This window comes from Zosterops lateralis, assembly GCF_965231275.1.
Source record: "Zosterops lateralis genome assembly, chromosome: 13".
NCBI classification, from domain to species: domain Eukaryota; kingdom Metazoa; phylum Chordata; class Aves; order Passeriformes; family Zosteropidae; genus Zosterops; species Zosterops lateralis.
Genome location: NC_139773.1, coordinates 19,232,551 through 19,259,219, shown reverse-complemented (window position 1 = coordinate 19,259,219; position 26,669 = coordinate 19,232,551). Strand labels below are relative to the sequence as shown.

At 43.5% G+C, this 26,669-nt stretch overlaps 1 protein-coding gene across 2 annotated transcripts in view; it reads right to left on the bottom strand.

The window, feature by feature from the left end:
* The window catches only part of MAP2K5 (mitogen-activated protein kinase kinase 5), a gene marked incomplete at its 5' end in the record, with an annotated part of 132,505 nt that extends 107,171 nt beyond the window's left edge, over window positions 1-25,334 (bottom strand). For both annotated transcript variants that reach the window (XM_083870730.1, XM_083870731.1), the window contains 7 exons: window positions 1,749-1,797; window positions 6,855-6,922; window positions 7,717-7,757; window positions 11,996-12,065; window positions 15,785-15,852; window positions 18,831-18,879; window positions 25,200-25,334. In XM_083870730.1, the coding sequence (XP_083726856.1) occupies window positions 1,749-1,797; window positions 6,855-6,922; window positions 7,717-7,757; window positions 11,996-12,065; window positions 15,785-15,852; window positions 18,831-18,879; window positions 25,200-25,334 (480 nt within the window). The remainder of the gene's footprint in view (window positions 1-1,748; window positions 1,798-6,854; window positions 6,923-7,716; window positions 7,758-11,995; window positions 12,066-15,784; window positions 15,853-18,830; window positions 18,880-25,199) is intronic.
* Between the last annotated feature and the right edge of the window lie 1,335 nt (window positions 25,335-26,669).

The following is a 26,669-nucleotide window of genomic DNA, read 5'->3' as shown; positions in this document are numbered from 1 at the left end:
AAATCCCATTATATTTTTCCCCCCACCAAAAAAAAAAAATAATAATTCCAGGTGAAGCTGAAGGACAGCACAAAACCCCAAGCTTTATCTTCCTGCCAAAGCCCGAGCCCTGGACTCATGAAATGCCAATGAGGCCTGGAGAGGTCATTGTGTGAAGCACTGAATAGGCATCTGAGATAATTAAGATTTCAGCCTTGGGAAGGCACGAGGGGAAGTGAAGAGCAGTTAAGAAAATCAATAAGAGTCTTTTATTTGCAGTGACACAGATGTCTCAGTCAATAGAGTCTAATAGGCAGCTCCCAGCCCCTGGACAGGTGCCTCCCTCCCAGGCTGCCGAAGGGACAAATATTCAAATTAAAGCACATTTCTGTGGCTGCTCCAGAATCTGGGCTGCTTTTTAAAACATAAATATACACATTAATTAATCATTGATATAACTCTCAAATCATTATTTATATATTTATTAAATAATATGTATTAAAAACAACATACTTATAATTTTATAATTTATATAATTATAAATATAAATTATTAAAAATTATTTTTATGTAAATATACACAGTTCAATGTGTATATTTAATGTCATTGCAAGCCCACCCATACAACTCAAAATGGGAGGAAAAAGAAAAGAGTGTGTGTTTGTCCACAAAGATCAGAACTTCAGTTTTGGGTGCCAGGGGGTGAATGGCTGCTCTTTACAATTTTTTGAAATATAAATATACACACAAATGATTGAGATAATTCTTCAATTACTATTTATATATTTATTAAATCATATGTATCATAAACTATACACATATCATTTTATAAATTATATAATTATAAATATAAATTATTAAATATATTGGGGTTTTTTAATATAAACAGTTCAATGTGTATATTTAATGTCATTGCAAGCCCACCCCCACAACTCAAAATGGGGGAAAAAAAAAAAAAAAAAAAGAATGTGTTTGCCCACAAACATCAGAACTTCAATTTTGGGTGCCAGGGGTTGAATGGCTGAAGCAAAAAGAGAACAAGGTGGTGTTCTACAATTTTGGGGGTTTCTTGCTCTGTTGGATGGATTTTTTGCCTTATTTTTGAAGGATTTATAACACAGTTATGGAATTGCTGAGGTTGGAAAAGACCTTTAAAATCAAAGCTCAGTGTTAATTTAACACCACACAAAGGGGCAGAGTGGCCTCAAGGTGAAGGAGGGCAGGGTGAGGTTTGAGATTAGGAAGGAATTTCCCCCTGGCACAGGGAAATTCTGGATTCTCCATCCAGTGTCCAAGGACAGGGTTTGGAGCACCCTGGGATAGGGGAAGGATCTCACCCCTGGCAGAAAATTCAGAACAAGAGGATTTTCAACCTGGGCTCCAAAATCCCTTCCAACCCCAAACCATTCCACGACTCACAGCACAGAGTGTTCCCTTGCAAGAACCTGCTAAATATTTCAGCATCTCCTGCCCCAAACCCCACAAAGGTCATTCTAAGTGAGCAGTTGACTCAGTTATTCAAAATTAATTAATTTTCTCCCTCAGAATCACTGCAGCAGCAGCAGCTCAGGGCCTTTATCCATTTACAGCTAAACCTGATCAGCACATCTGGAGAAATTGCTGTGACAACCAAAGCAAAATCAAAAATCAAGATTTAGGACTCGTCCTGAAGGTTCTCACAGCCCCAAATTTTGGGTTGAAAGAGCACATTTATGGCTAAATGAGCTGCTCTGCATCACAAGGCAGGGATGAGATGAGAGGAGCACCCACCTGGCCATTGGCAAGGATCTTCTTCAGCTCTGCCGAGGATTTTTTTAAGCTGGAAAAGAAACAAAACAATTAAGAACCAATTTTTTTTTAACAACTAGGGTTGTTTCACTCCCTCAGACAAAGTGAGGAACATGGGGAGTTTGGTGGTGATGTATTTTGGGCAGATTAAAGCTGATTAAAGCTGAAGGGGAAGGTGTGGTGAGAGCAGTCAGCACTGCTGAGCTGCAGGAATGAAGAAGCAATGAACAGTTAAGGAAAAATCAATGTATTTTCCACCTTACAGCTGGTTTAGACACCTGAGTGTACGACCTGCTGAGACACAACCTATTGTTCACCAGCTCTAAGAGGGAAAATTTTAAAAAAAAGTGATCTGACATGCCAGGTAACAGGAAAATGCAGTTTTCATGTGCCATGTCTGGTTTTGGAGCTCCCCAAGGCATTATTGCTCAGGAATTCCAGCACCTCCACTGACCCCAGGCTGCAGCAGAGGAAGCAGCAAAACACAATTCCTGATTTAGGAATCTCAGGGCAGGCCTAAATTCCAGCTTTCTATTGTGCACCCATTCCAGGTCAATCTGTGCTTTTTTCAGGAGAATCCACTCCCAAATCAAAACAACAAAACTCACATTAATTTCCTCTAAGAGAACTTCACCAAACCCCAACTCTCAGCTCAGTGAGTTAAAGGGTGAAACCTTTAATGGCTTCAAAAACTCACAAAATCCTGTTTTTTCCCCTCCTTTCCTGACAAACTCTGTTCCTTGGAGCTTCAACACAACAAACTGCCTGGGGCAGCAACGTCTGCAAAAACTTTATCTCAAAGGGACATTCTGCTCTTATTACTGAAGTTTAAAAAAAAAAAAAGTACAAAATAATATATTCTTGAAAGGCCTGTGCACGTGTCTTGATCACAGATCATTATTAACAGGAACAGTGAAAACACAGATTTCATATTTGGTGGCTTTGTTCTTTAATAGGCCTCTTGTTCCCACGGCTGCTTTAAAGGAAAAATTAAGTTTTCCAAGGAAACATAAGTTGATCTTGTCATCTTTCATGACTAACAATTTGTGAACATGAAACAAAGAGAGACTTTCAATTACTTCAAAAACAAAACTCCTGGTGCAGAAGGGTTTTCGGAAAAGGAATGGCAATTAACCACCAGATAAGGTGACAAGAAATCTTCTAGAAGCTTCATTTTCAATGCACTTGAAGAAGAAGCTCAAAGTACAGGGAGAACTGAAAGCCAAGCACGCAGCAGTGACAGAAAAATCAGCTTTATTTAGCTCAGACTGGGGGGGAAACTGCAGAGCACAAAGATTTTCAGCTTTATTTTCTTTCTTAAAGAGTTTTGGATTGGAGTGAACATTCCTTGAGGGATGGGGCAAACTTTGCCTGGATGGGTTTTTGGTTTTTTTTTTTCCTATCCACAATTATAGAACGACCAAAAGGAGCAACAAATTTGGTTTAGTGGTTTTTGGATTGGGTTTTCAGTGGGGGAAAAACTCCAGCCCTGCTGCTGGATGAGGCTGGAATTTCCCACAGTGAAAATTGGATTTGTGGGACTGTGTCCCCAAAATTCACCTTAAAAACATGCCTAAAACACCACAACTCTGCCTTTCTCTGATTGTGTTCATCTCTGGTAATTCACTTTTTTAATCTTTACAACATTTCCTTTTTTTCTTTCCTTTGCTCAGAGAGAAAAGGGAGCAGGATGTTGATGCAGGGATAAATGGAATATTATGTGCTTATTAGAATAATAGAATAATTGAGGTTGAAAGGAGCCTCCAGAGAATTTTATTCCCATGGTTTAGAGATGCTCTTGTAGGAAGAAGATGGAGCCAGACCCTCCTTATTTCTTTTCAAGAATACAGAAAGGTTTTTTTGTAGGTTTTTTACCATCACTATTGAGCATTATGACTTCCTGTAACAACTCATGCAATAAAAAGGAGTTTATCCTCCAGCATTTGAAAAACAAATCTCCAGGAAAAGAAAAAAAAAAAAAAAAAAAAAAAAAAAAAGAGAGAGAGAATAAATTTTCTTGTATTTTAAGACCTTAATGTGAGTTTTCAAATTAGGGCTGGAATGCAAAAAGCAAGATAAGGGGGGTGGACTCCAAAACTTTGCTGGATCTGTAGGAAATAAACACCTCGGCTGAAAAGAGCTTTAAAAAAATCCTACCCCAGGCTAATAAAAGTACAAAAGTTTGTTATTTAAGCTGTTTATTAGTACAAATTTATAAAGGGAGGGGCATCAGACTTTCAAATCAAAGAATCCTGGAATGAACAAGCAACAAAGATTTGAACACAAAGTCCTTGGTGTTGGATCAGCTCAGCCCCAAATTGAATCTCAATGTTTTTGAAGGACAGAGACACTGAAACACCCAGGAAATCCTGATTTCCTCCTGAAACATCCAGCAAATCTTTATTTCTTCCTGAAATCCCCAGCAAATCCTCATTTCGCCAACAGCAAACCTTTATTTTATCCTGAAACCCCCAGCAAACCTTTCTCTCTCCAGAAGAAACCCAAATTTCTTCCTGAAACACCCATCAAATACTAATTTCTTCCTGGAACCTCCAGCAAACACTTCTTTCTCCAGCAGCAAATCCTTATTTCTTCCTGGAATCACATGTAAACTTTTATTTCTTCTAAAAACACCCATCAATCCCTCATTCCTCCAGCAGGAAACCCAAATTTCTTCCTAGAATTCCAAGTAAAACCCTCATTTTTCCCCTGGAATTCCCACCAATCCCTCATTTCTCCAGCAGCAAACCCGTATCTCTTCCTGGAATCCCAAGTAAACCCTAATTTCTTCCTAAAATCCCAATAAACCCTCATTTCCCCCCGGATTTCCCGCCATTCCCTCATCCCTCAGCATCAAATCCTGATCTCCTCCTGAAACACCCACAAAACCCTCATTTCTCCAGCATCAAACCCTTATTTATTCCTGAAACACCAAGCAAACCCTCATTTCTCCACAGCAAACCCTTATTTCTTCCCAAAACACCCATAAAACCCTCATTTCTTCCTGAAATCCCAAGTAAACCCCCATTTCCCCCTGGATTTCCCACCATTCCCTCATCCCTCAGCACCAAACTCTTCTTTCTCCAGCAGCAAACCCTAATTTCTCCCTGGAATCCCAAGTAAAACCCTCATTTTTCCCCCTGGAATTCTCACCAATCCCTCATTTCTCCAGCAGCAAACCCTTATTTCTTCCCAAAACACCCATACAACCCTCATTTCTTCCTAAAATCCCAATAAACCCCCATTTCCCCCCGGATTTCCCGCCATTCCCTCATCCCTCAGCAACAAACCCTTATTTCTTCCTGAAACACCCACCAAACCCTCATTTTTCCCCTGGAATTCCCACCAATCCCTCATTTCTCTAGCATCAAATCCTTATTTCTTCCCAAAACACCCATACAACCCTAATCTCTTCCTAAAATCCCACTAAACCCCCATTTCCCCCCGGATTTCCAGCCATTCCCTCATCCCTCAGCATCAAACCCTTATTTCTTCCTGAAACACCCATCAAACCCTCATTTTTCCCCCTGGACTTCTCACCAATCCCTCATTTCTCCAGCAGCAAACCCTAATTTCTTCCCAAAACACCCATAAAACCCTAATTTCTTCCTGAAATCCCAAGTAAACCCCCATTTCCCCTTGGAATTCCCGCCATTCCCTCATCCCTCAGCATCAAATCCTGATCTCCTCCTGAAACACCCACAAAACCCTCATTTCTCCAGCATCAAACCCTTATTTATTCCTGAAACACCAAGCAAACCCTCATTTCTCCACAGCAAACCCTTATTTCTTCCTGAAACACCAAGCAAACCCTTCTTTCCCCAGCATCAAACCCTTATCTCTTCCCAAAACACCCATACAACCCTCATTTCTTCCTGAAATCCCCACTAAACCCCCATTTTCCCCCTGGATTTCCCACCATTCCCTCATCCCTCAGCACCAAACTCTTCTTTCTCCAGCAGCAAACCCTAATTTCTCCCTGGAATCCCAAGTAAAACCCTCATTTTTCCCCTGGAATTCCCACCAATCCCTCATTTCTCCAGCAGCAAACCCGTATCTCTTCCCAAAACACCCATAAAACCCTAATCTCTTCCTAAAATCCCAATAAAACCCCATTTCCCCCTGGATTTCCCACCATTCCCTCATCCCTCAGCATCAAACCCTTATTTCTTCCTGAAACACCCACCAAACCATCATTTTTCCCCTGGAATTCCCACCAATCCCTCATTTCTCCAATATCAAACCCTTATTTCTTCCCAAAACACCCATACAACCCTAATTTCTTCCTAAAATCCCAATAAACCCCCATTTCCCCCCGGATTTCCCGCCATTCCCTCATCCCTCAGCAACAAACCCTTATTTCTTCCTGAAACACCCACCAAACCCTCATTTTTCCCCTGGAATTCCCACCAATCCCTCATTTCTCTAGCATCAAACCCTTATTTCTTCCTGAAACACCCACAAAACCCTCATTTCTCCAGCATCAAACCCTTATTTCTTCCCAAAACACCCATAAAACTCTAATTTCTTCCTGAAATCCCAAGTAAACCCTCATTTCCCCCCCGGAATCCTCAGCAAATCCCCATTTCCCCCCGGATTTCCCGCCATTCCCTCATCCCTCAGCAGCAAACCCTTATTTCTTCCTGAAACACCCACAAAACCCTCATTTCTCCAGCAGCAAACCCTTATTTCTTCCTGAAACACCCACAAAACCCTCATTTCTCCAGCATCAAACCCTTATTTCTTCCTGAAACACCAAGCAAACCCTTCTTTCTCCACAGCAAACCCTAATTTCTTCCTGAAACACCCATAAACCCCTCATTTCTCCAGCAGCAACCCCCTAATTTCTCCCTGGAATCCCCACTAACCCCCCATTTTCCCGCCATTTCCCTCCTCCCTCAGCGCCAAACCCGTGAGGGGGAACCCCCGGCAGCTCCAGCCCCGACGCCATCCCCGAATTCCTCCTTCCCGCTGGAAAATCCTCCAGCTTTTCCAAAAAACCCAACAACACCAGACTCCATTCTGACAAAAAAAAAAAAAAAAAAGCAAATTAAGGATTGAAAAAGCAAAGAAAAGCCAGGCTCTTACCTATTGCTGGGAAGGGCCTCGGAGGCGGCCGAGGCGCCGCTGTTGGCGGCCCCGGCGCGGGTGTTCACCTGGGGGCAAAGGAAAAAGAGAGAAAGGAGCCATCAGATCTCCCCGTTCCGGAGGATCAACCGTGCTAATTAACCTGTAATTTGCCACAGGATTTCTCATTTCGTTAGGGAGGTTAATTAGCTGTTTGCCAGGCACGCTGATGGGCGAGGGTTTTGTAATGTAGGTTAGAGAGGCCCCGGCGATCGCGGCTTTAAATACGCGCTAAAAAAAAAAAAAAAAAAAAAAAAAAAAAAAAAAAAAAAAAAAAAAGGGGTGGCGGATCTTTCGTTTTGTTCTCGTTTTTTTAACCCTCAAAAATATGTCGCTTAATGATTATAGTCTTCTCTGTGTGGTTACAGGAGCAACGAGAAATCAAAAATGTGAAAAGATTCAATTGCGGTGCCTCCCACATTGGGATAAACGAGTCAAATCGCAGGAATTGAGGTGAGGCTTTAAAAGCTTTGAAGTTGTGGCAGACAGTTGATAAATGAACTAGGAAAATTTAAGAATGTTGATTAGCAGAGGTTAAAAACAAACAAACAAAAAAAGCAAGCCCATTTTTAATAAAACGACATATATAAATGATTATATAAATGTCATTTTAAATAAAATGGCATATAGCTATCACAGCCAACATTTTGCAGGATGAGTCCTTCTCCCACCCTCTCACCCCCCCAAAAAAATCAGATTTTTTTTTTTTTAAATCTGCTTGTCAGAGCTCAAGAAAGTGCAGTTTTTATTTGACATTTCAATAAGTGGAACACAGCATTACAAATCCATCTAACTTTCCCGAAACAATTATTGAAATTCGTACCTTGAGGCCATGTATGTTCCGTTTCCCGGGAGGTTTGCAGGCTGAAACAGTAATTGACTAAATTGTAGAACACATCAGGGCCATTTACAAATTTGCTCAAAATGAATCTTTTTTTTTTTTTTTTCTTTAAAGAAATGAGGGTGACACCAAAATTAGCAGAGAGAAATGATTGAAAAGTGCCTGGCGAGACCCAGAGTGGGAATTACAGCCCAGGATTTTTTTTTTAACTTGCAGGAGGAGTGAGCATTTATAAATGCTAAGAGCTCTCTGACACCGTGTAATAGAAATTCTAATTTCTGCTTAAAACACATCACAAACCCAGAGAACCAAACGATGGGATCCTTTAGGTGATTCAAATTCCAGCCTTGTGTTTTCACACAGCTCGGCTGGGTTTTATTTTTTCCCTGGAATTTCACAGTGATGTTTGTAACCCAATATTTGGATTTTCAGGGGAATCGGCTGCCCCACGTCAGGAATTGGTCACTTTTGAGTAAAATGGGGAAAAAGGTGGGGGGAAAAAATATTTTGGGGGGGAAAAATATTGGGGATGAAAAATCATGGCAGAGGCAACAACAGTGAGACTCTCTGGTAAATATTGAATAAATTCAAGGTAAATATTAAATAAATTCAAGGTAAGTACTGAATAAATAAGAGGTGAATACTAAATAAATTCAAGGTAAATACTGCATAAATAAAAGGTAAATACTACATAAATGCCACCAAAACCGCTACTTTTTTGGGAACAGAGATCCCAATGTGGCACTTTCTGTTGATGTCTGGGTTTAGAGGATGAGCTGCTGCAGGAGGAGGGTTTTCCCTGAGGTGTCTCCAGGTGAACATTCCCTGTTCTGCACTCAAGGATGGAGCTTTTGGAAGCTTTTTTTGGCTGTGGAAGCCCCAAAGCTCCGTGTCCCAGGCAGTTCCCATCCCCTCAGTGCCCTCAAACACCGTGTTAAAGGGGCTGTCGCTGCTGATTGATGGCAGAAATTTGATTTTTTTTCCCTCCCTCCCGTTTTTGACAGCTGGAAGCAGAACTGTTTATTAGGCAGAAGGACACAGGTGATGGTTATTAAACACAGCATTGAGTTTGCCTTCCAACAACATCAAAAATCACCAGGTGCATCTTCAAGAGGAAAAAAAATATGATGAGACTCTGGGTATTAAAAGAAAACCAACCCAAAATGATAAATTATAAATATGTATAAGCCCATTCTGGTTTTCCAATAGATTGAAATTGATGTTTGGAACAAGATATTGAATCAATAATGATTTTTGTGGTGGGTGTTTGAACTATGTGCTCACCTTGCATTCCACAAATAGGATGTAAATAACATAGGTAGAAGACAGAGATAAATAGATATAAATACCTATAAATATATTAAAATATCTCTCTATAAATGTATATATAAAAATATATGCAGATGTATGTATAATATATAAAAGTATATATAAAATACATGAAAGTATATATAAAATATATTAAAGTATACAGATATATTAAAAATACAGATTTATATAAGTATATGTAGAAATATATAAATATATGTAGCTATATATAAAAATAGACCTAAATATATAGAAAATGTATATATAAAAATATATATGTATATATATAAACATAGGTATATATCTATATAAAATATAGGTATATTTATATATGTCAATATACAGATATTTGTAAATATACAATAATATATATAAAGTATATGTAAAGAGATATAAATTATAAATATATAGATATATATTTAAAATATATAAATATGTGTATGTACACATTTTTACATGTACATCACATACAGATGCTTATTTTTAATATAAACCCCCCCCTCTGGCTCTTACTACCTAAACAGCAATAATAAAACTATTTAAAAAATAGAGAAAATACCTTTTTTTTTTCCCCCTTGAAGATATTTTTATTCTGAAATAAATAAAAGCCCAGCCCAGGTAACACAGGCACATGGAAATTTACTCCGGCCAGGATTTTTATGGAACACAGGAGTTTTTTGGGAGCTGACTGGAGGCAGGAACTGAGGCTTCCTCAGAAGTTAGAGAGGCAGAAAAGGAAAAGAATTCAAAGGACTTGCAAAGAAATCTCTTTAAAAGGGAAGAAGTGGAAATTAGAGGCAGGAAAAGCTGCACGGTGCTGATGGGGCTTTCAAGTGGGGAACGTGGAGAGTCACAGCCAAAAGGGCACAGGAGAAAAGTGCTGGTGCTGACAAAACTTGGGATGTTCATTAGAGAGGCAGGACAAGGAGACAGGGAAGCAAAAAGAAAAAAAAAAAAAAAAGGAGCAGGAAAGAAGAAAAAAAAAACAACAGAAAAGCACATTTTGTTCAATATTTCAGAGGAGCTGCAGAGCTCAGGGGTGGGTTTGGGGAGGTTTTAAAGGTCTAACCTAGGGGGAGAAAAAAGGGGTTTTAAGGAGGTAGATTGGGAAGATGAAATAAAAACTGAGCAATTTGGAGGGAGGGGGAAGGAGGAAATATCCAGCAGAAAGGCAGAGCTGAGCCAGGGGTGAGAATTTGGAGGTGATTAGGGGGATTGAGTCTGGAGCAGAACAGAGACAATTCCCAGAGTGTCCAGCCAGAGGAGATTATCCTCCAAGGCAAAGCAAACAGGGAAAGGACAGAGCAGCAGGAACAGGAATTTCCACAGCTGGATCTTCAGGAAAGAGCCAAAGGTGGAGTGTTAAACCTCAAAAAGTCCCTTTAAACCCCAGGGTGGGTCAGGTGCTGCCAGCACTCCCTGGGACAAGAGGTTTAAAGGAAAATGTAAAGGATTTTCCAACCTACTTGGATCATCCACTTCAGATTCTCTGAGCCACAAGGGAAAAATCCAAGGAATCCTCAGAGCCTTTTCCAGGGCCTAAAGGGGCTCCAGGAAAGTTGGAGAGGGACTGGGGACAAGGGATGGAGGGACAGGACACAGCGAATGGCTTCAGAGTGGAAAAGGGGAGATTTGGATGGGATAAAATAAGGAATTCCTGGCTGGGAGAGTAAGGAGGGGCTGGGCTGGAATTCCCAGATTTGCTGTGGCTGCCCCTGGATCCCTGGAATGTCCAAGGCCAGGTTGGACATTGGGGCTTGGAGGGGAGAGGGAAGGGGAAGGGGAAAGGAAAGGGGAAAGGATTTAAGATCCTTCCCACCCAAACCACTCCAAGATTCCACGATTCCTGCCTGGAAAGAGGTAGGAAACCCTTCCCTCTCCTTGCCCTGCTCTGCAGTGTCACAACTCCAACATCTGGAGTCCCCTCTCAATCACACCCTGGCCCAGACAAACCCCATTTTCCACATTCCCCTTCACTCCCTGCCTCTTTTCCACAGGAACCTCCAGGAATCCCACCCAGCCTCCTTTGGAGACCTCATCACCACGTGTTGGAGGAGGCTCTTGCTTAATTGCCCAATTCAAACTTGAGAGAGTTTTAAGTAATGGAAGTGAGGAATGTTTAATTGGGAGCCTCACAGTGTGATTATTTGTGTAATATCAGTTAAGCGAGTTTAATTTTTAATTATTTCAATTAATTTATTGCTGGGAGATTTACTTGGAGAATTTAAACCTTCTCTGTTCCATCAATTAAGAGCCAGAGATGCAGAGCCTGGCTACTGAGATCTGAATGAATTATGTAATGCACCAGGCTTTTTAAAAAAAAAATTTAAACCATTTTATTTGAGTTCAGGGAGAGCATTCCCAAAAAACCTCACCAGCTGCCTAGAGATTTTTTTTTTTTTCAGGTTGGAGATGACCTATTTTTAAATTGCCTCAGTCCACAGGATTGATTACATCTCTCCCCACAATTCAGGAGAATTTTTAAAGTGCTTGTGAATATCTGGATAGCACCAAGAGCCCAAATCTCAGACAAAAACGTGTCCTGGCTGGAGCTGCTGTGACAGACATGTCCCACAGTGGTGACAGTGACATTCCCCAGCCTGTCAGGCTCATTCATGACATTAAAACAGTTCTAAAAAGCCCAATTTTCATAAGCACCCAAAACTTCAGTTATTCATCTGCTTTGCCTGGAATCCAGGCAGAGCCACCACCAATGAGGTTTTTTTTTAATGTACTTAAATATGTACTCTGCAAACCTCGTTAGTCTAATTTACTCCAGGAAATTAGCTGGTTTCTATGCAATAAATGCACTTTTCTCCACCATAATGAATTCTTCTCTCCAAATTAAGAGGTAAACACGATGCTCTGTGCATTTCAACCTCCCCAAAACGTGCCAGGGAGCAGTTCCAGCCCCAGCTCTTTGGGCTGTTGATGGGGATTTGCTCAGCATTACCTCGTGGGTAGATCTGGAGAGGTTCTATCAACTGTCCATTCACTTGCTGCTCCATCACAGTGGAGTAATACTGCGAAGAAACCCAAGAAAGAGATGGCTCAGTCATCCAGGAGTGGGAAAAGGACTTAAGGATGGTTTAATTCGGTGTGTTTTTGTATTTTCTTTCTAATTGCCACAGGTACAGATCAGCCTTCAGATAGTTCCTCTCCATCTGCAGTGCTGCCACAAAAATGGGGAACAGAGGAATTTAAAGGAGCTCCAGGCTGCCCTGAAACCTGGGAATGCTCCAGCAGGTGAGGAAATTAAATATTTACAGCAAAAGCAGCAGCTGCCACAGCTGGAGGAGCCAAGAAAACCAAATAATAGACACAAATTAATGCAAATACACCCCAAAACTGTGCAGTTAAAAAAAAAAAACTCCAAGGAAATCCCAAAGGGGTCTGGGATTGTGGGCAGTGGTGAAGGATCAGGTCAGAGGGATCACAGAGCTCTGCTCCCAGAAAGTCACTGCAGACATCCTGAGACACTGAACTCCTCCCAGGAGCTGCTGGAGGGATCCAGGGGATGGTTATGGGTTAAAAAAAAAAAAGGCTCAGAAAAGGGCTGGAAAAGGAGCTGGGAACACCAAAACCCACGAGGATGTTTGGACCATGGAGGGCTGGGAGAGCTGGGAATGTTCACCTGGAGAGGAGAAGGATCCAGGGAATCCTCAGAGCCTTTTCCAGGACCTAAAGGGGCTCCAGGAGAGCTGGAGAGGGACTGGGGACAAGGGAGGGAGGGACAGGACACAGGGAATGGCTGGAAAAGTGGAAAAGGAGAGATTTAGATGGATATTGGGAAGGAATTCCTGGCTGGGAGGGTGGGGAGGGGCTGGGCTGGAATTCCCAGATTTGCTGTGGCTGCCCCTGGATCCCTGGAATGTCCCAGGGATCCATTCCCTGGAGCCCCCTGGGCCAGTGGGAGTTGTCCCTCCCCACGAAATGAGCTTTGAACTCTTGAATTCCCATTTTACCTGCAGACATCTCTACACACAATTAAAAACATTTCTGATCACTCCCTGGAACAATCAGCTAAAACAAAACACACCTTGAGAGTGTTCCCTGCCCCACCAAAAATATCCAACAGAGGGGGAGAGAGGGAGGAAAACCCGTGGCCCTCCCCATTCCTCACCAGTGATGACAAGTAAATGAAATATCAATCATGTAAGCTGTCAACCTTTTGGGCCAGCAATAACTGTTAACAAGTAGTCTGGAAAAATTGTCTGAAAATGACTTGTCCTTCCACAGGCGAGCGCTGGAGGTTTCCATGGCAAATTAAGATGCCAGTGGCTATTTGGAACATTGTTCAGGTACTCTTTTTAATGGGAAATTTGCCACTTATTGATCCAGAGCATGTAGCCCCTTGCTTGCAGAGAGCTGCAAGCAACTTTCCAATCAGTGGCTGTCAAAAAAATTACTGCCTTTTTAGACAGATACAAGACAACAGCTCCAGAGCTGCTCCGTGTCTGTCCTTAATTAACTGCAGTGCCCAGCACTGGAAAAAAAAACCCCACTGACCACTCCCCAAACTGGCCTCATTCAAAGCATCTTTGCTTTGAATAATCTGAAAGATTTCCAGGCCTGAATTAACTTCTTGTTAAATTTATAAAGCAAAAAAACCTAGAGATAAGGCTGGGCATGATTCCAAATATCTTCCAAAGTCTAATTTCAGTGAATTATTTTTTATTTTTCTCCTTAAACTGAAAAAAAAAAATCCACTTTATTTACATTTTAGACAACACCTGCATGGTTTCAAAATTCCCTGAAATACTTTCCCAGCTGGCCAATGCTCCAAACAATTTGTTGCAGGCCTCAAAATGAGAATTTTTCTTCCCTCCATTATTAAATGGATTCATTTTCTAGGCTCAGAACATTTGTTTCCTTGTAAACACATCCCCAAAAAACGAAGCCCATAGGACGTGAGGAAGTTAAACCATCAGTGCAACACTCAAATAAAAAACTAGTTTAAAACTGAAGAGGAAAAAAATTTTTCAGAGAAGAAGAGCTGCTGAAGCAGAAAGAAGTCATTTACAGGCATCCCATAATTTTGAAGGGAAAAGCAGAGAGTTGAGCAATCAGAACTCTAATGTACTGAAACTTTAACAGTGAGCTTGGAAGCATAGCAAAAAAATGACCTTCCCAAGGCATGATTAATCTGGAGGCTGCGCCAGGAAAATTCAAAGTTTTCCACTTTAAAGGCGAAAAATGGCTGAGATTTTTATGAGGAGAACAAGAGAAACACGAGGAATTCTGGTGGGGAAGGAGCTCCAGGGATCTGCTAGGCCCAAAAAAAGGATGGGAAAGCTAAGAAAATCAAAACCCCAAAAAGACACCTGGAGCATGGAGGGGATCTGAGGGCTGGGAATGTTCACCTGGAGAAGGGAAGGATCCAGGGAATCCTCAGAGCCTTTTCCAGGGCCTAAAGGGGCTCCAGGAGAGCTGGAGAGGGACTGAGGACAAGGGACAGAGGGACAGAACACAGGGAATGGCTGGACAAGTGGAAAAGGGGAGATTTAGATGGATATTGGGAAGGAATTCCTGGCTGGGAGAGAGGGGAGAGGCTGGGCTGGAATTCCTAGATTTGCTGTAGCTGCCCCTGGATCCCTGGAATGTCCAAGGCCAGGCTGGAGCAGCCTGGGACAGAAGAAGGTGTCCCTGCCATGGCAGGGGGGGCACTGGGGGGGATTTAAGGTTCCTCCCTACCCAAAATCAGTCTGGGACCCTCTGAAATCCCTCCATAACCAGTCTGGGATCCTCTGAAATCCCACCCAAACCAGTCTGGGATCCTCTGAAATCCCTCCATAACCAGTCTGGGATCCCCTGAAATCCCTCCCAAACCACCTTTGGGTGGTCCCAAACAGGGCTTGGCTCTGACAGGTCCCAAGTTCATTTATAGCAATTTATATCCTCCTGAAATCCCACCCAAACCAGTCTGGGATCCTCTGAAATCCCTCCCAAACCAGTTTGGGATCCCCTAAAATCCCTCCGAAACCACCTTTGGGTGGTCCCAAACAGGGCTTGGCTCTGACAGGTCCCAAGTTCATTTTTAGGGATTTATCTCCTCTTGGCTCAGAGAGAAAATCCCCATTTTTTACCCTCTTGCTCATCAATTCCCTTTGAAAAGAAAAGTTAAATGATTTTTTTTTCTCTCTATTCAAATGATTCTGCTCCCACCAGCAGCTTCACCCTCCCCTCCTGCAGGAGATTTATATTTATGGGGACCCAGACAGATTTTACACCCCCCTACCTACACAAAGGCACACACAGCCACATCCATCTCCCCTTGAAAAAAACCCACAAAATCCATCTTTAAATCCTCTCTGAATATCGAGCCTGCAGCTACAATGAAACTCCTCAGTCAGGAGGGGTGAAACAGGCTCCAGATGAAAAGTAGATTTTGAAAAATTTTTCGAGCCCAGGGGTTCATTTTTAATGAGCCGTTACTTTAAGTACTGCATAAAAAATACAAGAAATTGATAGTCCATTTAGCCTGCACTATACCTAATGCAAAAGTCATTAAGATGCATTATTCTTAATGTTTATGATATGATCAGTAAGTGAACAAGGCTTTTTTATTTTTATTTTTATTTTTTTTAAAGTATCTCCTGTGCAACACCTCCATTCCACCCAGGAATATCCAATTTTGGATTTACCACGGGGACACTGCCCAGATAAATGCTTTGGAACAGGCAAAAAATACAAAAAAAATTGATTTAAATGGAGGGAAAAAATCAGGAATTGTTGTACTTACATAGGACAGCATGGCCTTCATCTCCTCATCGCTCCTGACCGTGATCCTGTCCCCATCCTCATCCTCATCTGCCAGAGGAAGGCACCAGGTGAGCAAGGAAAGGGGGACATTGACAATTTTAACAGGCAAGGTTTTTATCTGGACTTCTAGCAGCAAATAAAAGTGAAGAATCTAAAAAAAAGGAAAGGCCAACTGCACAAGCACCCTGAAATAATAATGTGTAATGGCTCCAAGTGTTAATTAACAGGAATTGTGATTTTCTGTCTGAAATAGGGGAACAAAGTGCTCAGAACTTCACTCTGAGCAGTTCCTTTACTGCCAGAGCCTCTCCTGAAGCTGAGCACCTTCCCCAAGCTGGAATTCCATCCCTGATCCTTTCTCCAAGCTGGAATTCCCTCTCTGATCTCTTTCCCAAGCTGGAATTCCATCCCTGATCCTTTCCCCAAGCTGGAATTCCCTCCCTGATCCTTCTCCAAACTGGAATTCCCTCCCTGATCCTTCTCCAAAGTGGAATTCCTTCCCTGATCCCTTCCCCAGGCTGGAATTCCCTCCCTGATCCCTTCTCCAAGCTGGAATTCCTTCCCTGATCCCTTCCCCAGGCTGGAATTCCCTCCCTGATCCCTTCTCCAAGCTGGAATTCCCTCCCTGATCCATCCCAGACAAGAATTCCCTCCCAATATCCCCCCTAACCCCATCCTTTGTCAGTTTGATCCCATTCCCTCTTGTCCCATCACATTCCTGGATGGAAATTCCCTCCTGCTCCCAGTTATGCCCAAAAATCTGGGAAAAAAACAATAAACAAAACAAACCAAAAAACAAGCCAAGGAATTCAAATTCTGTGAGAAAATGAGGTTGTTCATTCTGCCTCTGAAAAGGTAATAATGATAAAAAAATAAATCCAAAAAATCAACAAAGGAATGCAGAAAAGTAAAACATAAAAGCCTCAAAATTGGACTTTAAAAACATCCTGGAGCTACTGGAGCACCACATATCCACAAGAGGGATCAGAGGGAAAGCAAAGGAGGGATGAATTTATGGATGGAAGGTCTGGGGAGAGGGAACAGACTGAGCTGGGACCATTAAAAAAAAAAAAAAAAAAAGAAAAACACAGGAAAAAAGGAAGAAAAAAGAAAAAAAAAAGAAAAATATTTAGAAAAATTCCCTATTATCCCTTTGAAATTACTGAAAAATTAACTCAGCTCTCAGCTGCAGAATTCCTGATGGTGGCACAAACAGAAGGAATCAAAAATATGGGCATGAAAAGGCAGAGAAAAAAAACAACTGAATCTGAAGTAATCAGGCAAAGAATAAAACCAGAAAAAAAATCTGTCCTGAACTTGAGCAGATCTCTTTTGTCACCACAGGATCCAAAAATGAATCCAGAAACATTTCCAGGCTTCTCTCCCTGCCTGCAGCACAACAATCTGATCTCCCAGCACATCAGGAAACAAAAATTAGAACAAAAAATAAAATATAAACCTCCCCCACCTCGTCCTGGCTGGACTTTTTTTAAACACCCCTTAAAATGGAGGAAAGAAATCCTGACAAGTGCAGCAGATGGCAAATAAATATCCTGCAGCAAAACTGCCCCAAAATCTTGGGCAGGTGGGGAAAGGCAGAGTTTGGATAAAGGGATAAAGATGTTGGCAGGAATTTTTTTTTTTGCAGGGATGAGGAGAGGAAATCCAGAACAAGAGGGAATGATGGAGGTGAAAATACCAAAATAAAGAGCACCAAAAAAAAACCTGCCATGGAGACAATGAAGAACAAAACTCCAAGCAGCAAAATCCAGGAGTTGGAAAGGGAAAAGGGGGAAAAAATAAAATAAAAATCCCTTTATAAACCCCCAGCATCAATATCCATAACATATTTCAGATGCCAGTTAAATGGCAGGGGAGATGGGCTCGTGCAGCTGGAAATGACAGACCAGGGAAGGCACAGGAGCAGATGTTGAGAGGCACAAGGAGGAAAAAAAAAAAATCTGGATTTTCCGGGAGAACTCGGGCACACGGCACCATCTCCATGGGCTGCTGCCCTGATGGCACCAGCTGGAGCATGAAGTTCAAACAAAGCTAATGTGGGACCTGGGAGGGAGGGAAAACAAGTAGGAACATGCCATAAAATCAAAAAAAAAAAATATATATATGTATAAATGGCAAGGTTCTGGAGTTTGGTTTTGCTCAGGTTAAAAAGCAGAGGTGATTTGAATCTGAAGTGCAGAAATAAAATTTCCAAGTTCTTCTGGTGTTTTAGGAGAGGAAAACACAACATGGGAAGAGAAAATGAGCATTAAAGGACCATTAATTGATATTTCCTTTGGTTATCTACAGACAGAACGAGGCATGAAGCTCTAAAAAGGGGAGAAATGGTGATAAAAATGAGGATAAAAATGAGGATAAAAATGAGAGGCCCCATCTCAAATCTGCTCTTCCCTCACCCAGATCCTGCAATCCTCTCCATCCCCTTCCTGCATCTTCATCTCCACCAAAGGAAAACAGAGAAAAAAATAGAACAAAAATTAAAAAAGAACAGCAGGAGCCTCCCCTATTTAGAAGAAAACTCCACTTTTTTAGTATTTTATCCCCTGGGACTCTCCCAATGCTCTCCAGATAGGACAATCCCCCAGGAATCCCTTCAAAAAATAAAAATAAACAAGGTTTAAACACCAAATATTAGCCCAAATACTCACTGGGAGGATTGGAGGATTACAGTTTTTAGCTCAGAACCTACAGGTAGTTTATATTTTTCATTTAATTTGAGCCATAAAATTGCACTGAGGAGTGAGAGCACGGTAAGGTCAGGCTGGTAATTAAAGCCACTCCGTGGAAATATTTCAGATGTGATTAAATAATAAAATATTACTGGGTTTAGTGCCATTATTAAAGTTGCATTAATGCATAAATATTTAACCGTGACATAGTTCTTTTTAAATAATAAATATAATGAGAATAACATAAAAATAACAACAAAAAATATTATTTATATTTTTTTTAAATTGCAGCCCAGCAATGTGACAAAGGAATTGGATGACAACAGTGACACTCACACTCAAATGCTGTGGTCGTGGCATCTGGCAAAACTTGACCAATGACATCCTAAAAATGTAAAGAAAAAAATCAGTCAAACATCAAATAGGAAAAGGCTGATGTGCATTAAATCACTTTAATCCCTCCCCACTACCCCAAAATGAGAAGGTTTTTAGGGCACAGCACAAACCTGCACCAATCAGGGTGTTTTTCTCCTCCCCCTCCAGGAAAATTCTCTTTTTTTTCTCCCAAATAACTCTCCCATAATCACAAACAGCTCTGTGGTATCTGCTCTTCCAGGTGAAAAAATTGATTTTTTTTCTTTGAATTATAAAAAAATGTGCACCTGACTGATCAAAGCCACTTATAAAAAGAGCTTTATGAATATATATATATATTTTTTTTTTTTTCCTTTAAAAATCCTGTTTGCTGGGATCTGAACTTCTCCAAAGTCCAAAAGTACAACACCCAAAACACAAAAACATTTCCAGTCACACATCCCTGCTCCAAAACAGACTTTTTTGCTGGGACCACAAAAGAGTTTTTACCATTTTTCAGCCAAAATTTCCACGTCCAACCCAACCTTCTTATGCTGGTACCAAATAAGAACTTTTATCCTGTTTTTAGCCAAACCAACACTTCCAGTTCCACATCCCCGCTCCAATCCAAAATTTTTTACTGATATCAGAGAAGAGTTTTTACCTTTATTTCAGACAAAACAACCCAAAAAATTCCAGTTCCAATCCCTCCTCCAACCCAGATTTTTTTTGCTGATACCACAGAAGAGTTTTTACCATTTTTCAGCCAAAATTTCCAATTCCAATCCCTGCTCCAACCCAGATTTTTTTTTCCACTGGTACCAAAGAAGAGCTTTAATAATTTCTTTCAGTTTTTACCATTTTTCCAGCCAAAACAAACCAACATTTCCAGTTCCAATCCCTGCTCCAACCCAGCCTTTTTTTTTTTTTTTTAACCATTTTTTCAGCTTTCACCATTTTTTCAGCCAAAACACACCAACATTTCCACTTCCACATCCCTTCTCCAACCCCAAATTTTTTTTTTCTTGGTACCAGAGAAGCACTTTTTTCATTTTTCCAGCTTTTTTCTCATTTTTCCAGCCTTTCCTCTGCTTCACCCCCAAAGCTTCACTGATGTCCTGGCAATTCTGCTCTCTCCATCGAAAAATTAAAGATTCTGAGGTACAGAGACCCAATTCATAATTAATTATTAACCATTAATATTAATAATTAATAATATGGTGAAAGCAGCACAAGATTTCCACAAAAATAATTATAAAACTTTCTTGTGGTGCCTCCCCAGTTTAGATGCTAAAAATAAATCAAGAAATATGATTCAAACTGTTAATTGCACACAAGAAACATGCAGTTGTGGAATTGTAAATTTGAAGAGGCAAAAAAATAGGGGAAAAAAACCCCCAAAATATTCCCATTTTTATAAAAATCCTTCCATTCCTCAGGGTTTGCCAACCCTCTGCCAAAACCCACTATTTATTTCTAACAAAAAATCAGCTTTGCCTACCCAGAAGACTGTTGTAATTATTTCTAAATCCAGCCATTTAAACACTGAAAATTCCTCAGCAAACACAATTTATTCTGTTGGATTTCAGCCACTCATAAATGTTCACCTACAGATGCTTCTAGGAAATGGATTTAAAAATTGTTTAAAAATGGGATTTAAGGGATGTGGAAGCATCAGAGGCAACAAAAATCTGCTTGGACAACTCCAAAGCTTTGAGAAAACTGAAATAGTGATTTTAAAAAAATAATCTTATTTTCCTGCACCCCTTCAGAATAACTTTTTCTGTGTCTTGAGTAATAGAAGTTCATTTTTTGAGTAATATCGAGTTCATTATTTGAGTAATACCGAGTTCATTATTGGAGTATTAATTGAATTATTCACCCCAAGTTTTGCACTCAATAACCACCAGCAGCCACCAAAACTTTGCTGGAGTGGCAGCAATTCTGCAATAATTTAATAACAATTAAATCAATGTACTTGAGGGAAAATAGCCTGGCAGGGAAGGGAGGGGAGAAGGGAAATCCCATCACTGTGCCCTTCCCAAAGTGTTCCCAGCATTTCCACACTCACACCCCCCCCAGACCTGGGGCTGACCCAGGATTAAAGGATTATTCTGAATTTCAGAGGATTACACCGTGCAAAGGGGATTTTCCACTATCACAACAGGGAACAATAAAATACTACAAGAGTTGCAGGAGCTGCTCCTCGACTGCTCCTGTTTGACCTCCTGGAACTGAAAAGCCTCAAAATAAAAAGGAGAAAAACGCAAAAAGGGAATCCCAAAAAATCAGATCTGGTCCTTGGAAAGTGAGAAAGCAGAAAGTATGAAAGCTCTGCTGAAAATGCCAATATAAATATTGAACACACAGCTCCTCATATTCCACTTCAAATTTATTTTAATCTCGCTGTGACAATGTGGAGTTACCCAGAATTAACACCAAGGGTTTAAATACTCCAGAGACAGGAGGGATGCAGACAGCTTGAGAGGGGGGAAAAAACCCCCCAAAAATAAGCTTATTGTAATTCATTTAGTGGGGCCTTAAAAATAAATCTATTTACTGGTAACTTACAGGCCTGCAAAGCTGATACACAGAGAAACTTATTTAAAGTGACACCAGGAAGAACAGCTCTGAAAATGAGGATGGAAGTACAACTTGCACACCAGCCTGGAATGCTGCAAGGCTACACTCACTGGGAGGCAAAATTAACAAAAATCAGCTTTAAAATCACCTAAAAACATCCAATAAAACCCATGCTGGCCTCAAAGATAAATTTATGGGGATTTCTTAACTTAGAAATTCCTGCCCTCCCATTCCCAGCTCTTCTGAATGCATTAGGAGCCTAATTTCATTTAATTCCTGTATCTACCTGACCCACCATTCCTGAGAAGGTTGAAGCTTTATTTAATTTCTGTATTTATCTGTTCTGAGTGGCTTGGAGCCTAATTTCATTTAATTCCTCTATTTACCTGACCCACCACTCTTGACTGGACTGGAGCTTTATTTCACTTATTTCCTGTATTTATCTTATATCTTATATCCTGTATTTATCTATTTAATTTCTGCATTTCTCTGCCCTGAGTGACTTGGAACCTTATTTTACTCAATTCCTGTATCTACCTGACCCACCACTCCTGAGTGGACTGGAGCCTTATTTAATTTCTGTATTTCTCTGTCCTGAGTGGGTTGGAGCTAAATTTCACTTAATTCCTGTATTTATCTGACCCACCACTCCTGAGTGGACTGGAACCTTATTTAATTTCTGTACTTCTCTGTCCTGAGTGGCTTGGAGCTTTATTTCATTTAATCCCTGCATTTACCTGACCAATTTAGCACAGGTGAATGCTGTGATGGCCCCTCCTGGAAAACAACCACTGACACCTCAGTGCAACAACCCTAACAGGGAATAATGAAAAATTTCATCACCAGCAGAGATGTGAGAGCACAAAAAGCACAAAAACAGTGGCAGGGGGTGCCCAGAGCAGCTCTGGAATGTCCCAGGCCAGGCTGGAGCACCCTGGGACAGTGGAAGGTGTCCCTGATTAGAGGGGAAGGGATTTAGGGTCATTTCCAACCCAAATTATTCCCCAATTCCCTCATTACATGACAGAAATTGTGATTTTGAGCCAACCCAGCAAAACCCTGCCATGGTCCCTCTGCCTGTTCTCATCCTCATTTGGCCAAACCACACCAACACCTCCAGTCCCACAGCCCTGCTCCAAGCCAGAGTTTTCTGCTGGGACCAGAGAAGAGTTTTTACCATTTTTCTAGACAAATCACACCAACATTTCCAGTTCCAATCCCTGCTCCAACTCAGACTTTTTTTTTTTTTTTTTTTTTTTTTTTTTTTTACTGGTACCAAAGAAAAGCTTTGATCATTTTTTCAGCTTTTACCTTTTTTTTTTTTTTTCAGCCAAACCACACCAACACCTCCAGTTCCACATCCCTGCTCCAACCCAGATTATTTTTTTTGCTGGTAAATCCTTAAAACCTTTGCTGGTAAACCTTTAAAACCATCTCAGCAGTGAAAAGCAGTGAGCTCTAAGATGTTCCAAGCTCAAAGTTTGCTTGACTTGCCAAATTTTCTCATCTTTTCACTTCTCTCCCACCCAGGAGCTCCCAGGAAGCTGCCACAGGCTCGAGGTCACTGACAGCATCACCAAAGATCCTCTGCCACCCACTGACCACGACTTCTCTGCCTCACTTCTAAATAATCAACCTGAATTTGCAATAATTCTGGAACAGCAAAGGACAGCGTAAGTATCAGGAGTTGTTTATTTTTTTTGGAGGGGGGGGAATGGAAAACAGGAAGCAGAGTGTGGAGAAAACAAAATTTAATTTGTTCCACTTTTGTTTAAGAGCAGAGTGGGTCACTCCAGGTTTGTTGTTACAGAAAGTGGTGGATAATGTTAAATATTGGAAAAATGAAAGCTGGAATTTCTGTCACCCCTTCTGCAACCCTCCAGGCCCAACACTGAGCATTTCCCAGTAAATCAACCTCTTCATCCCCACTTGTCCTTTCTGCAGCATCAACACCTGCAAAATCTCCCTCCAGTGTTAATAAAAGGAGTAAAAATTGGGCATGGAAGTGATGGGTGGTGTGGGAAGGTTTTCCTTGGAGAAACAGGAGCACACAGAGCCCTGTGGAGGTGCTGGGGAGGAAATGAGGAGGGGATGCTGCAGAAATTGAGACCTGCACAAACACTGAGCTTTTCTTTAGGCAAAGGATGGAGTGGAGAATGGGATAAACACCCACTCCCATTTCTGAGCAAGCAGAGATGGATAAAAAAGATGGACAGAAAAAAAAAAAAAATCACAGCAGGGAAGGGGCTGAGGGACAGGGGGACAGCACAGAGCCCCAGGCTGGGCAGGGAAATGTCACCAGGAACCCCAGCCCAGGTGCAGAGCCTGATGCTTTTCCTGAGCAGGGAATATTCCTTTTCCTGAGCAGGGAATATTCCTTATCCTGGGCAGGGAATATTCTTTATCCCGAGCAGGGAATATTCCTCCCCAAAGCAGAACTTTTTCCATGGAGCCTCCACCTCCCCAAGGCACACAGGAGGGGATGCCCTGACCTGGAGAGGAGCAGATTTGGGGACTCTGAAGGTTCCCTGGAGCCCAACCCACAGCACGATGCTCCTGCTGGGCTCCTGCAGGACCGGCCGGGATCTCCTGAAACCTCCAGACACCAGCGCCGTCCTGGGATGAGGTTTCTGGTCAATCCCCACAAAAACCACTTAAAAAACCATTAAAACTTTCCACCATCCAGAGAGGGATTCGGACACCGCTCTGAGCAGGAGCGAGGGATGCTAACAGCTCCGGCATCCCCCGGGCTGGCACTGGGGGGTCCTGGTGACATTCCACGGGCTGGCAGAGAATCCCGGTGACATCCCTGGGGCTGGCAGAGGAGTCCCGGTGACATCCCTGGGGCTGGCACTGAGGAATCCCGGTGACATCCCCGGGCTGGCACTGAGGTGACATTCCCCTGCCTGGCACAAGGTCTCAGTGACATCCCCGGGGCCAGCACTGAGGGGTCCCGGTGACATCCTCGGGGCTGGCAGAGAATCCCAGTGACATTCCCGGGCTGGCAGAGGAGTCCCAGTGACATCCCCGGGGCTGGCACTGAGGTGACATTCCCCTGCCTGGCACAGAGTCTTAGTGACATCCCCGGGGCTGGCGCAGGGTCTCAGTGACATCCCAGGGATTGGCACCGAGGGATCCCGGTGACATCCCCCGGACTGGCACTGGGGGATCCCGGTGACATCCCCGGGGCTGGCACAGGGATCTCAGTGACATCCCAGGGGCTGTCAGGGAATCTCGGTAACATTCCTGGGCTGGCACAGGAGTCCCAGTGATATCCCCCGGGCTGGCACAGGTATCCCGGTGACATTCCCGGGGCTGGCACAGGAATCCCGGTGACATCCCCGGGGCTGGCCCAGGGATCTCAGTGACACCCCCGGGGCTGGCCCAGGGATCTCAGTGACATCCCCCTGCCTGACCCAGGGATCTCAGTGACATCCCCCTGCCTGACCCAGGGATCTCAGTGACATCCCCCTGCCTGACCCAGGGATCCCAGTGACATCCCCGGGGCTGGCCCAGGGATCTCAGTGACATCCCCCTGCCTGACCCAGGGATCTCAGTGACATCCCCCTGCCTGGCCCAGGGATCTCAGTGACATCCCCCTGCCTGGCCCAGGGATCTCAGTGACATCCCCCTGTCTGGCCCAGGGATCTCAGTGACATCCCCCTGCCTGGCCCAGGGATCTCAGTGACATCCCCCTGCCTGGCCCAGGGATCCCAGTGACACCCCCCTGCCTGGCCCAGGCTCCGGTGCCCGCCCGGCCGGACTCACCAGCACGTCCCTGAAGAGCAGCTGCGGCGCGGAGTGCACGGTCCAGTCCACGGCGGCGCCGTCGGGGATGTGGATGCGGATGACCAGCGCCTGGCTGTCCATGGCGCCGCAGGGGCCGCACAGCAGCCAGAGCATCCCCGCCCCGGGGCTCACATGCTGCGGCCGTTCCGGGCCGGGCCGGGCCGGGCCGGGCCGAGCCGGGACCGCCTGCACCGCCCGCCCGCAGGAAGGAGCCGCTGCCCCGGAACCAAAACGGAGCCCCGGGAGGAGGGATGGGATGTGCGGCTGGAGGAGGAGGCGGTGCCGTGCGCCGGGAGGAGGCGGCTCCGGCTGCTCGCTGGGGTGTTTTCCGCCCCTTGTGCCGGGTGTGCCGGGAGGAAAAGGGCAGCTATAGGGGAATCCAGCCCGGATCCCCGCTGGAATCCTGCAGGGTCCCCGGGGGGGGGTCACAAACACACAGACACAGCCCAAACACGGGGTCCTGCAGAGCAAACCGGGAATGGGCACCGGGAATGGAATCTGGGGATGGTACCGGGAATGGGATGATCTGGGAATGGCACTGGGAATGGGCACCGGGAATGGCTCTGGGAATGAGCATTGGGAATGGCACTGGGAATGGGCATTGGGAATGGGATGATCTGGGAATGGGCACTGGGATTAGACACTGGGAATGGCTCTGGGAATGGGCACTGGGAATGGCACTGGGAATGGGCACTGGGAATGGCTCTGGGAATGGGCACTGGGAATGGCACTGGGAATGGGCACTGGGAATGGCTCTGGGAATGGGATGATGTGAGAATGGGCACTGGGAATGGGGAATTGAGAATGGGTACTGAGGATGGGCTCTGGGAATGGCACTGGGAATGGACTCTTGGAATGGGCACTGGGAATGGGCACTGGGAATGGCACTGGGATTAGACACTGGGAATGGGCACTGGGAATGGCTCTGGGAATGGGCACTGGGAATGGCTCTGGGAATGGCTCTGGGAATGGGCACTGGGAATGGCTCTGGGAATGGCTCTGGGAATGGGCACTGGGAATGGCTCTGGGAATGGGCACTGGGAATGGCTCTGGGAATGGCTCTGGGAATGGGCACTGGGAATGGCTCTGGGAATGGCTCTGGGAATGGGATGATGTGAGAATGGGCACTGGGAATGGGGAATTGAGAATGGGTACTGAGAATGGGCTCTGGGAATGGCACTGGGAATGGACTCTTGGAATGGGCACTGGGACATCCCAGCACTGCAGGAACAGGTGAAGGAAGGCACCTGGAGCAGCTGTACCAGGAGCTGTCTCACACTGTTCCTCCTCATTCCAGCTCTCCAGAGCTGCTGTCCAGGTACAATTGTCCAATTGTCCAGGTACAATTGTCCAGGTACAATTGTGGCATCACTGAGCCTTCCCCGTCTGTCAGAGATGAAACCAGCCTGGTCTAAACCAGGATCCATCGCTGTGATGGAAAGAAATCCC